At 39.1% G+C, this 13,834-nt stretch overlaps 1 protein-coding gene across 1 annotated transcript in view; it reads left to right on the top strand.

The window, feature by feature from the left end:
* The window catches only part of ITPR2 (inositol 1,4,5-trisphosphate receptor type 2), a 482,247-nt gene that overhangs the window by 190,574 nt on the left and 277,839 nt on the right, over positions 1-13,834 (top strand). Inside the window, exon 26 of the mRNA XM_003792467.3 lies at positions 101-274. Within this exon, the coding sequence (XP_003792515.1) occupies positions 101-274 (174 nt within the window). The remainder of the gene's footprint in view (positions 1-100; positions 275-13,834) is intronic.

Below are 13,834 nucleotides of genomic sequence, written 5' to 3'. Positions count from 1 at the left end.
AAAAAAAAAAAAAAAAAGACTTGGGATTTTTGACATAAAGGATATGGGAATAAAGGAAGTTTCATGAAAAAGTTAAGGGTTGAAATTCTTCTGTTTTCAGGTGCAATTACTGGTGTCTAATCAGGATGTGGATAACTACAAGCAAATCAAGGCAGATCTAGACCAGCTTCGCCTGACTGTAGAAAAGTCTGAGTTGTGGGTTGAGAAGACCAGCAGCTATGAGAATGGAGAAATGGGTGAAAACCAAGTGAAAGGTGGTGAAGAACCAATGGAGGTTCGTTTTCAAGATCTATTTCTAAATAAAACAAATGATATCTTTTAAGTCAGCTGTGTAACCATGTACTCTACAATCAGAATTATTCACGCAGAAAATTTTGTTCTGAGCAACAGAGCGTAACATCTTCACTTGCCAAGTCAATGAACTCCATAAACCTTTGGTTAATTCTGATCAGTCCCCACCACTTCTTACCTCATCTTTTCACTCCTTCTCATTTCCACTGTAAATCCTGTAATCCAAGAATCGGGACCATAGGAGGAAGTAAGTAGTAGGACAGTGGTTCTCAACCTTCCTAATGCTGCGACCCTTTAATACAGTTCCTCATATTGTGGTGGCCCCCTCAACCATAAAATTATTTTTGTTGCAACTTCATAACTATAATGTTGCTACTGTTAATGAATCATAATATAAATTATCTGATATGCAGGATGTATTAGGTGACCCCTATGAAAGGGGTCTTGACCTACAGGTTGAGAACCGCTGTAGTAGGAGTAAGTAGGAGTAGACGCTGAGCTCAGGTCTGAGGAGAGGGGTGAATTTTTCCTACCACCTTTCACTGTGGCTATTTTTCCCAGGGTGTAAATCATCCTTGTCGTTATGGCAAACCCTTATGTACTATACAAATATATCTAAATGGAAAGGCAATATGGTTTACTGTCAATTTAGAAATGCCAAAAAGCTTGAGGTGGTGACCTTGTCTTCTGTTGCATTGATTTTAGAGTTAGTGGGGTCATTTGTTGATGGTTTCACATTTCGCTGAATATATATGACCATTTAATTTTTTTTCTCTTTTTTTCCTGTATCCTTTTGTTATAATAAAGTATAACCATGAATATAAAAATATTTTCAAATAGCATGTTGGTGGCAATGCTTAGATAAAAGATTTATACCAATGTCTATTGATAATATATAACGTTTCTTAAATGCCTATGTAGTGTTTTGTTTAGTTGTTTTTTAGTTTTTAGCAATGTAGACTATTTACATGCGTTTACCTGCCCTAGCTTTGTTGGAGTAGCCAAAATTTTGTGGAGTGAAGAGTGGTGACAGAGCAGGGGATAACAGAGCAGTCAAAATACCGAAAAGTTTCAAGGGGAACTTGACCTTGGGGCGGGCAGGGTGGGGGACGGCTACTCCTTCTTTCTTGTCTCGGGATGATCTATGACTTTTCTGCAGGACATTTTTGACTTAATCTTTTAGAAACTTTTCCTGTGATTTTAAAAATGTGTTTGTAGAATGTAGAATTTCCACTCCATGGAAATTTATCACCAGCTTTTTCAAGGAAATAGAATTCTTCCATAACATACTTAAGAAATAAGAAAGGATTAACATTTATTTAGTATTTGCTGTACACCATGTTAAGCTTATAGCAGACATTTTCATCTATGAAATCTTTGCTAAATGTTACAGCAAACTTTGGAGATAGTTATAAACCACATTTCTAATCATGAATAGATTGAAGCTGGGAGAACCCAAGGACTTCCTCACTGTCAGTCAGCTCTACGTGACTCAACTAAAATTTAAGCCCAGGTCTTTTTGATGATAAGATCTGATTCCTTCATGGGAGATTGCACTTTCTGATGTAGTGCTTAATTACCTTATATTAATAAGGGATATATTCTGCTTTCATGAGTTAGAATACTTCTTCCCTTTGAAAATACCTATTTTATACATGTGAATAAATGTTTCTCCCTTTTGTAATAAAGTCTGCTTTTTGGGAAGTACAGAATAGTCCTAAACCTTAGAAGGATGCGTTAGGCTCTTGGTAAAAGTTTGCAAGAAAATATTCATCTAAGAGGATAGGTGAGATGTTTCATGCAGGATGTTAGTCACTGGTCTACAGTTTTAAGTTCCCACTTGCTAAGGGAAGATAGAAGAAAGAGCCTCTATCATAGTACACATTCGTGGTGTTTGCTTAGGTTAGTAAGAAGTTTGTTTAAGAAAGAAGATGAACAAGTGGTTTGACTGAGGATATCCTAAAGCTAAAACTGCCTTACCTGTGAGTTATATAACTATTTGTCTAGGTAGGGGCTGCAGATGAATGTAAGTCAATCAAACTGATATTTGTTTACCTAGTTATCGAATTCAGGCTTTATCAGTTCAGGAAATGGTAGTAATTTTAGGTGCTTCTAAGAGGGACATGATTTAATGCAAGGAGTTAAATTTTTGGTAAGTCTGAAGGAGTAGAGTTTGAAGGCTGCCACTGGACTACTGATTTCAAGGTCAAACAATCATAATGACAAGTCAGAGGTCAAGAGGCTGTTTTGGCTATTGTCACCACTGCTTCTGCTGTTCACACTTTGGAATCCTGTGACAAGATAATGGAACAGTGGGGTTCACCAGAAGCCCTCATATCTATTGAGATATTCTTTTTGGCCTTCATGGTCACAGGGAGATGCCCTTTACTTCCTTCTGGCTTCCAAGTTCCACATGAATTCATCTCACTGGTAGAACCTGAACTGAATGTAGAACTGTAGCAGCAGGGAATTTGGGAAACCAGCTCTTTGACACAGGAGGACCTGAAGGGGCGGGAAGGAGTGCTGAAGGTCAGTGAAGGATCTGCAGCATAGAAAGGGCAATGCATAGGTGGTTAACAGCGTGGGTTTGGGCATTGCACACCCCAGAATTTGCCACTCATTGTATGTGTGACTTTGAGTAACTTGCTCTCATTCTCCTAAGTTTTATTTTTATTGCCTACGAGATGGACCTAGTCAGTTAATATGGCTTCAGTGGGAAAATATAAACAATATGACAATATAAGCAGTAAATAAGGTGACATACTATTTACTAACAAGCCAAGAAGTAAAGGGCTCCAGCTCTAATTCATTGTCTCAGTGTTCCCGTCATGGGTCAGTGGGCTTAATTTGGAGACTGATCTTTCTTCTCACGGTTGCATCATGGCAGCAGCATCTGTGCGTGATACCACCAAGAAAAACTGTCTATTCTCAGTCTTCTGTGTGGGAGCAAGGAAACTTTTCCCAGGCATCCCTCAGTGGACTCTACCTGATGTCTCCTTAGGCAACACAGGACCAAATGTTTACACCAACGGACTATAGGATTAGTTTAGAGTAAATAAAGGTGTCCCTCCAGCTAGGATACCCCACCCTAGGTGGAAGAATGAAATTCCAATCTGCTGTCAAGGAAGAGTAAGAAAGGATGTGGGTTAGCAACCAACAGTGTCTGGCAAAGTCAGTATTTAATTAGCGTTTGTTAATATTTGTTTTTATGTGCAACACATGTGCTGTTTATTGTGGTGGATATAGAATTATGCAATTTTAGAATTAAAAGATACTTGAAGGGCTAATGAATTCTAATTCCTTATGTGATATTTGTATTCTCTCTTTATCTCACCTGATATTTCTTACAGCAAAATAAATCTCTGTCATGGGAAATTTAATACCACCAGAGGCAGCATGTGCTATTGAAATTAACATATAGCTTAAGAAATGGAATAAGAAGTTGATGTGGTTCCTCCCCATAGCCCAGAGGAAACAACTAACAACTATTATGAATTTATGTTAATAATTTTCTTGCTTAATGGTTTTGCCACATGTCTGTATTTCTAAAACATAGAAATATATGAAATTTAGCCTGTTGTGGGTGTGTTGTCATTCGTCCTTACTGATACGTAGCTGGAATGCACTCATTTTCCCTATTGTGTATTATTACATTTACACGTTTATCCAGTTAACTGTCGCTAGACAGTGGTGTTTCTTTCCAGTTTTGATGTTTTAAAAGATACGTTGCTACTAAGAACAAAGCTACCGTATGTCAACCGATGCACATGATCAAGAGGTTCTGTGGGATATAAACTCAGGAGTAAAACATGTAGGGTGTCACTCTAGCAGATATGGCCAATTGCTTATCCACCACCAGTGTCTGAGAGCTCTCGCATTTCCCCATCCTTGTACCTGTTGTTCTCATTGATACACCATCTCTGTTGTGATTTTCATTTTGCTGGATTACTTCTGAGATTGAGCTGTTTTTTTACTTGTTTATTTGCCATTTCGTTTCTCGTACAGTTTAGAAAAAGCTAAATTCCCTGCAGCTACTACCAATTCATATGTACTACTAATAAGGTTAAAAATATTTTTTTACAACATCGTGCTGGCAGAAGGTCCTGGTGCAATGTTAAATAGAAGTGGTGATAATGGGCATCCTCGTCTCATTTCTGATTTTAAAGGGAGTGGTTTTAATATTTTGCTATTGCACATGTTTACTGTACATATTTTAATAGATACTCTTTATCAAAGAGGGAATTCCCTTTTATTCTTCGTTTGCTAGTTTTTTAAAATTGCAAATGGTTATTGACATTAATGGAATCTAATTTGTTTGAGATTGCATTATTTTTCTTTAATCTGTTTGCTTTAATTACACACATCTTAAACAGAGCTGCTACAGTAGTAATCTTGCATTCTCGAATAGAAATGTCTTGATGATTTTTTTTCACATTGCTAGATTCAGTTTACTAATATTTTGTGTAGAATTTTATATCTGTATTGTCAGCAAGATTGGCCTATAATTTTCTTTTCTTGAAGGAAAATTGATATCAAGGTTAGACCAGTTCTATTAAAAGGAATGTAGAATCTTATTTTTTGTGTGTAAGATTGTAGTTATCTGTTCTCTGGGTATTTGATAAAACCTTTCTGTAAAACTGCCTGGGCTTTGTCTTTACTTTGTAGGGAGATTCTTTTTTTTTGCAGTTTTTGCCCGGGGGTTGTGTTTGAACCTGCCACCTCCAGTATATGGGGCCGGTGCCCTACTCCTTTGAGCCACAGGCACCGCCCTGTAGGAAGATTTTTTAGCTGATTTAGTTTTTTTTGATGGCTATAAATTCATTCAAATTTTCTATTTTCAATCTGTTATGTATTTTTCTAGCCACATATTTCAAATTTATTGGCATACATTGCCTCATACACTTTTACTATCTTTTTAGTTTCTGCTATATCTGTAGCAGAAACTCCTCTTTTTCATTCTTTATATCGTTTACTTTTGTCTCCTTTCTTTTCTCTATCTTGATCCTGTCAGAGTTTTATGCACAACGGACCCTTGGAAAATGCAGGAGTTAGGGGCAATAACCCCCTGTGTAACCAAAAACCACATGCAACTTTTCTTTTTAACTATTAAAGTATGAGTTTATTTTATATTAAGGAGAGAGACAAGAGTGGGGGGAAGAAATGAGAAAGAGAGAGGAGAGCAGAGAGCAGGGAGTGAGAGAGGAAAGGAGTGAAAGAGAGAATGGCTGGCATTCCAAAGAAGGAGAGGAAGGATGCCAGCCACCCATGGAACTTTTGACTTCCCCCCAATTTAACTATTGTAATCATGGCCTACTATTGGCTGGAAGCCTTACCGATAACATAAATAGTTGATTAGCAAGTATTTTCTTTGTTATTTGTATTATATACTGTATTCTTCTAATAAAGCAAGCTGGTGAATATAAAGTATTATTAAGAAAATCATAAGGAAGGGAACATATACTTGCCATTTATTAAGTAGAATTGAATCATAATAGCTGAGCATGCTGAGGAAGGGGAGTGGTTGGCCTCACTCTGTCCAGTGGCAGAGACACAAGAAGATCCATGTATAAGTGGACCCATGCAGCATAAATTCATGATGTTCAAGGGTCAACTGTATTTTATTCATCTTTTAAAAAGGATCTTTTTTTCAAATGTATTTAAAATTTTTGGTTTTGGAGGCTGAGTCTCACTTTGTCACGCTCAGTAAAGTGCTGTGGCCTCATAGCTCACAGCAGCCTCAAGTTCTTGGGCTCAAGTGATCCTCTTGCCTCAGCCTCCTGAGTAGCTGTGACTATAGGTGCCAGCCATAACACCTGGCTAGCTTTTCTATTTTTAGTAGAGACAGGGTCTTGCTCTTGCTCAAGCTGGTTTTGAATTCCTGAGCTCAAGCAGTCCACCCACTTCAGCCTTCCAAAGTGCTAGGATTATAGGTGTGAGCCACTGTGCCCAGCCTATGTAGTCATTTTTGATCAGATTTTGTTTGTTTTCTGATTTTCGTGATTCCTTATAGCTATTTTATAGCCTGTATATAATAATTCTAGGATCTGATGTACTTGAGATTTTCTTGTGATTCTCACTCATGTTGTTCATTTCATCATATTCTTTATTTTTGATTATGAGCTCATATTTTTTTTTGAATTGACTTCATTTGTCTCAATAGAGAAAAATTACAAAGTTGTAAGTTCCCATGTAGCCCCTCTTCTCCTCTTTCATTTTCTCTTATTAACCTCTAGGATGAGTGTTATTGATATTTGTTATTGGTGAGCCAATATTGGTACATTATTATTAACTAAAGTCCGTAGTTTGTCAAGGTTCAATCTGTATCGTACAGTTCTATAACTCTGGACTAATGCATAATGCCACTCGTGCACCATTACAGTGTCATATTGTGTTTTCGTTGCCCTAAAAATCCTCTGTGCTTCACTCATTCATCTCTCCTCCTGAGAATCCCCGAGTCCCTGGCTACCACTGATTTTTTTGTAGTCTCTGTAATTTTGCCTCTTCCAGAATATCACATAGTTGGAATCATGCAGTACGTCACACTGGTTTCTTTCTCTTAGCTATGTGCATTTAAGGTTCTTTCATGTCCTTTATGTAACTGGGTAGCCTATTTCTTCTTAATAGTGAAGAATATTCCATTGTATGGATGTACTGCAGTTTATCCACATACTGAAGGGCAGCTCCATTGTTTCCAGTATTTTTGTAATTAAGAAGAAAGCTGTGGGAGGCGCCTGCGGCTCAAAGAGTAGGGTGCCAGCCCCATATACTGGAGGTGGCAGGTTCAAATCCGGCCCCGGCCACAAAAAGAAGAAAAGAAAAGAAAAAAGCTGGTATAAACATTTTGGTGTGGGTTTTAAGCTCTTATCTTTGACCTCAGTCTTGGAAATTGAAATAGGGGATGTTTTCCTCTGGAGAGTATTTGTAATTGCCTTGGCCTGTTGCCAGGGGGCGCTGCTAGCCTAAGACCACATTGTACCTTCCAGTGGCACCTGTCTTAAGGAAGGAGTTTCCTCTGAAAATTGACACTTGCTCAGACCTCACTTAGTCTCTGGGTTGCAGAGCTAGTATTGCCATTTGCCTTCAGGGAAATTTATCCAGCGGCCTTGTGGCTCCTAGCTGGTTTCAGGTTATGTGTTTTTTTATTCCCTTAGAAAATTGAGAGTAGACTCTCTGGGACTTGTCCTTTGTTTTCTGTGAGCCCAGAAATGTACTTAAAATAGGTTTATGTTTGAGATCTAGTTACTTTGTAGTAGGGGGGCTCTTTGCAGTTTTAAGTTAGCGCTTCTTACAGAAGGCTTTGAGATTTGTTTGCTTTAGGTGTTTAGTGATTTGTTGTTGTTACAAACTCTCATTATTTGGAACTTTAACTTTTTTGTGTGTGTGTGGTTTTTGGCCAGGGCTGGGTTTGAACCTGCCACCTCTGGCATGTGGGACTGGTGCCCTACTCCTTTGAGCCACAGGTGCCACCCCTATTTGGAACTTTATATATGGAATTGCTCTGAGGCCTGTAATTTATCAATCTAGAGAAGATTTCATTAGCTTCTCTGAGGCTCTTTGAGATACTGTATTCTGTAATGATATTAAATGTAATTTCTGGTGTGGGGCTTTTGGGGTCCTTTTACTATTAGAAATTTTGCTCCCAAATCTTGAGTGAAATCTTTATATATAGAAACCTCAAGAGGTCCCTCTCCCCCAATTTTTGTCTTTGACCAGCGCCAAGGCCTAGGCAGGTGCCGTTTAGCTCTTTTAAAGGAGATGGGCCACATCTTTCCCTGGTTTATCACAGTGGGTGTTTCCTTTATGTATTCCTGGGTCTATGCTGGGATTTCTGTTCAGAACTTCTATCTTGCTTGGGATTTAGACTTTATTTCCTTCGTGGTGTGTTTGCGTGCGCAGGCGCACGCGTGTGTGTAGGATACATTTTAAAACTCAGAATCCAGGTTATTAGGTGTGGACTGAAGCTCTCAGGGCCAACAATGAATGTAGTGTGTGATGATTGCTCCAAAATGTTTACGTATTTTCACAGTTTCTGGCCTCTCTACTAAAAGGAGATACTTTCAATATTTTATCTATCCCTTTTAGATGTTGTATAGGAGAGGTTTCTAGTTTATTTCTTCGCATTCTATTTGACAGTTCTTCGTAATAGGCAACTGTTCTTCATTTAAACCCATCTATTTGTCCCTGTTACATCTTTTCAGGGATGCTAGATTTGAGGCAACCTGGACTGTATCCAAACCTCCTGTACGTGACATAACTGTCATGTTTCTCCAGAGAAAGATCCTTCTTTCAAACACGATTTAAAGTGTAATTTCAGTCTCACTTGCCTTTGTACACTTAAATGTTTCATTCCCTTTGTTAAGTTTTGGTATCTAAATTTCCAGTATGGGCTCTCTTGCCCAGAGATGGACACACAGAATGAATATCCATAAAACAGTGTGACAACGTAGTTGATTCAATACTGAACTATGTAGGACAGAAAGAGGAGAGGGCAGTGTGGGCCTGCGGGCTTGGAGAAGGCTTCACTCCAGACGTGTGGCATAGGCCTATTTTGAAGGATAGGGAGGAGTCAGTTCACTAATGTATTCAAGAATAAAAACGAGAGAAGAAAAATTCAACAAGAATAAGGGATTTGTATGTGAAGTGGCTGGATGTTAGGTGGCTTTAAAGATTGTTGAGAGGGAGGTAAGTATACTGTCTCTGAAAGTTAGTCTGGCAAGAATCTGGGATGGTTCAGAGTCAGAGGTGAAGGTCGGGCACCAATTAGGAGGCTCTTGTACACATTCAGGTGTGAGGTTATGAAAGCATGAACTAATGAGATAGCAGCAGAGATGTATACAAACGGGTGGACCAGGAAGCCAGGAGAATGCCACATATATAATGGATTAATATAAGGGGAAAACAGTAAGAAACCACCAAATTTCTAATTTATACACAGCCAAGTAATCTATATTACACAGTTAACCACCAGCCAAGGAAAGTGGCAATGTATTGTAAACAGGATGAAGCGTATCGTGGTATCAATGGGAACAGCCAGTAGCAGGCAGCACGCACTCTAGCAGGGCGATACAGATAATGCCCCTTTGTTGTTTGGTAAATCTTACAAAGGCACTAAACATAGGAAGATTGGAATTGTTTAAAAACAGCTCATAATGGTCTAACTTTGTGCCTGCTTTGATAACAGGAGATCAAATAACATACACGTGATTGTTCATTCAGGGGATTAAAAAAAGTCTCTAAAAACATAAAAGTTTATTTTTTTTGCCTCAGTGATAACTTTTGTGTACTCTGCGGGTAATAAATGTGAATTGAAAGTCTGTCTACTAACACTAACAAATCTCGGCGTGTGATTCCAAATATCCCATTACTGTAGTTGATCTCATAAATAAGGAGAGTGAGATGGATTTGTTCTTGTAGTAAGCCCACTGCATGCCTGGAGCCTATGAGCTTAATTATCTATTGTACATGATAGTGTTTTCCTTTATTAAACTGATCTTCCAGGGCATTAAGAGACTGTAACAGCATTTTTTTGAAAGCTTAAATGGTAGACAAAGTATAACAAGTTGACATTATCTTAGCATTGGAGGTAATTACTGATTCATGACAGTAAAGTACGTGTTGACTTCTAAATATAGGAAGGGGAGATTAACTCAGGAAACCGTGTCCTAGTGGGTTAAGTCAGGATTGCCCTTTGTGTTCATCTATCTCTTTATTTAGGGTTGAAAAGCAGGTCACTTGAGCATTGCAGTACTTCTGAGAGAAGTTCCTACTCATGTTATTTATTTTGGTGGTTAATTTTTCTTACAGTAATTTTGCTTGTTTGTATATCTGTATGTGTATATATATTTATTCCCTATCTACGCAGCCACCTATATATGGTTGCTAGATTCTTCTGAAAAATTGTACTTATATTGCCGCTGATCTAAGGTCTGATGTTTAAACTGTGTATCTAGTTTCTTTTGAACCTCGGGAACTGTATTTCTCATTTTCAGGTTTTCTAATTGGTTCCTTTTCATATCTATCCGTTTTAGATTCATATCTGCTTGTGTTTATGATGTTTTTGTTCTTTTAACGAATGTGCGACGTAAGGAACAAAATATTAATGGAAAAATGTCTCCAGGGACTCATTCTGGGTTGTCTGGGTAAGCTGGCTGGGAGTGTTCTTGCAAGAGGGAGAGTTGCTCTCTTGTAAGAGGCTGTACGCTAATCCAGCTTCCCATGGGACCTGTGGCATCTGTGCCCAGCAGAAGTGGGACTAGTGTTCTTAAATGATTCCTGTACACAATAGGCATTGCCCGGTGGTGAAACAGTTTGTGTGTAGCTTCATTGAGGTTACTCTCAAACTTGCCTCATACGTAGTTACTGTGGGGTGAGGTGTGGTTACTTGGAACCCTAGACCCACACGATCCAGCAGATCCCCCAGCACTTCTGTGGAGGATCTGGGAGGATGGGGGACCCACGCCTTCTCTTCTCTTGCTGATTCTTGGCTTGTAATTTCCCTTTCCCAGTAAAAGCTACACAGGCTGACTGCTGCTGTGGTGTTATTGTGAACACTGTTGCATGACATGTGGCGATCACAGAGGTTGTGAGAGATGTTATCCCTCATTATATCTAGGATAATTTTAAGCGTACCTGTTTATAGGTCCTCTCAGAAGATTTCTTGGTTATGTATATTTCCCTGGGGATGATTTAATCTCCTCGTTGAGTTTTTGGTTGTCTTTCTTAGCATTAACATTCCTAATAGGAGCTTGAATTATAGTTTGCAGGTCTGTCTTAATAATTATCATTGACCAGTTAACACTTAATTACAAATTAATTCCTTCCTTTCTTCTCTCCCTGCGTCTCTTTCCTGCTCTCCGTGGGTTTGCTCTATTTCTCTCCAGGCACACCTTCCCCATCTGATCATTATTCTGTTCCCTACACATCTCCTTGCTCTGTAAGAGCAAACGCTGTCTTCCATTCTTTGCCTGCCTCTTCTCATCTCTTTTTCTTTGATGAAGCAAGGAAGGAGACAAGTCTCTCTAGAACAGCAGTTCTCGACCTGTGGATTGCAACCCACAGGAACTGTATTAAAGGGCTGCGGCATTAGGAAAGTTGAGAACCACTGCTCTGGAAGGATATCTTGAAAGAAAGCTCTGTTTTCCCAAGTGTTAGTACTTGATTCAGCCCAGTGGGAAAATAGTTCTACATAACCTTGTGTTTTCAGCAACACTTGTGACTAGTAAACTCACTTTTGACAGCAGTAACTGGTGGAATGTCTAACTCTCATGGCCTAGTACATAGAGTCTGTATACTTTAGACAGAATCTTGCTACTTGACCTGAAAATAAGGGATACCATGGTAACTGCATAAAGAACTTTCATTCCTTAACTGTGGACGATGCTTTCCTAAATTTTCATTTTATGGAATCTGTCCTCTTGTCTCCAGATTCTATTTTTTTTGCCCAACCCTTATTATATAATTTATTTACTTGTTTATATCACTATACACATCCATGACCTTATGTCTGAGCTAACGCCAGCGAAGGTGGTTGCTATTGATGAGAATCAATCAATAAGACCTTTCACGTGACATAAATCTGAAAACCTGAAAAGGTAATTTTCAGTTTTTTCTCAAATGCTAGTTTTATGAATCTTCATTCTGTTTGGTTGTCATGCAAATTTTTATATGTAACTTAAACTTCCAGAATTTGTTCTTTTCAATCATTTCCACTATGAGAATCTTTTCCCTCTTTGTTTTCTAGCCTATATTTAAATTAATACTGTTTTAGTATAAACTTAGCATTTCCTTTATGTTATAAAGAAAAGTTACTATCTTACTCTTTTTTTTCCTGTAACTCTGGGCAGAGTGCCGTGGCATCATAGTCATAGCAATCTCAAACTCTAGGGCTCAAGCAATCCTTTTGCCTCAGCATCCCATGTAGCTGGGACTACAGGTGACTGCCACTTGCTTGGCTATTTTTAGAGAAGGGGGTCTCTGTCTTGCTCAGGCTGGTGTCGAGCTCCTGAGCTCAGGCAATCTACCAGTCTCAGCCTCCCAGAGTGCTGGGATTACAGGAGTGAGCCACCGCGCCCGGCTTCTTACTCTTTTTCTTTTTTTTTTAAACGTTTCCACTTGTTCTTAGTTGAAGTTGTTAGTGAAGATTCTATGTTCCTATGTGGTTTCTTTTCCTCTGCAAATGGCTCCAAGAAAATGATAGAGGTTGATTTCATTCAAATCAGAAGATACGTGTTTTTAGATCAGGTAACAACATTTGTGTATGATTGGCTGGGGAAAAGTCAGTGTAAGAGAAGTTACACTGATCCCCCCTCCTCACACATTCTACCCCTTCTTATGGCCTCAAGTGATTGTGACTAGGGAAGCTTCCTCATAAGGTGCCTCAGTTATCAGAGACAGCCTCTGAGGGCTCTGTTGTGTTACTGTTTTCACCTCCTGTACAGTGTTTTGTTATTATGTGCCGCTCTGTTGATTGAAAGGTTGTCCATCCTTTCTACATTTGATATAATACCAGAGAGTTCTCAGCCACTTGGAAGTTGCATCAAAAAATTCCTGGGATATATTGCTGTATGCAAATGGTTCCTGTTATGTTCTTATGAAAGCAGTTATTAGTTTACATTAAACGTACCTATCACTGACATAGTCCCAGTTTTTCCTAAATACCTCTCTAAACAAAGAGGATGCACCCCAGTGACACATGCTTTTTTGTCATCTTATTTATCAGAGATATGGATAATTAAGGAGATTTAGGGGGTTTTCTAGGATATCAGATTAAATATCATCAAATACTAACTAAAATGACATCAAATGAGTTAGAAAACAGCACTGTATTTGTCTTGGAACGGAAAGAAAGGAAAACAGGTTGGAAGGAAGGTTAGGAATATGTATATATCCTCAAGAGGGGAAGGGATTTGAGCCTGATTGAGGAAAAGTCTGGAGCAGAGGTCCTCAAACTTTTTAAATAGGGGGCCAGTTCACTGTCCCTCAGACCATTGGAGGGCCGTACTATAGTTTAAAAGGATAGGCCGCAGCTAAGCAGGACAGGTAGTGGCAAAAACACGTGGCAGGCTGGATAAATGTCCTCAGCGGGCTGCATGTGGAGGACGCCTGGGAGGAAAGTTATTTTCCAGTAACAGAGGACTCAGTCTCTTCTGCCCATTGTGGGTCTTGGCACGAGTCCTCAGGCAGAGTTAAGTGTCTCCCAGGGAGGTAGAAACTGTCAACCATGGCTCTGTGATTATCCAAATTGGTTTCACATACAAAGTCAGATAAGTAGATCTAGGGTGATGTCTTCCTAAATGACTACTACATGGTGTTACTATTAGACGGGAGGGAGACAAAAGTACCTCCTTATCCCACAGAGGGTTATCATTAAGTTGTCTGAGGGAGGTTACATTTATTTTGAAGAGCATCTAATAAATTATTATCTTAAGGGCCAATCAAGTATAAAAGGCTGGTCTTTAGATCTGCCCCCTGCCTCTTGCCCCATGTTTGGGGGGAAGGGGAGGAAGGGAAAAGGAAGGCATTTGGCACCTGAAGTTGGGGGGAG

This window comes from Otolemur garnettii, unplaced genomic scaffold (assembly GCF_000181295.1).
Source record: "Otolemur garnettii isolate 467f Iridium unplaced genomic scaffold, OtoGar3 scaffold00057, whole genome shotgun sequence".
Classification (NCBI taxonomy): Eukaryota; Metazoa; Chordata; class Mammalia; order Primates; family Galagidae; genus Otolemur; species Otolemur garnettii.
This window is presented reverse-complemented; position numbering and strand designations above follow the sequence as displayed.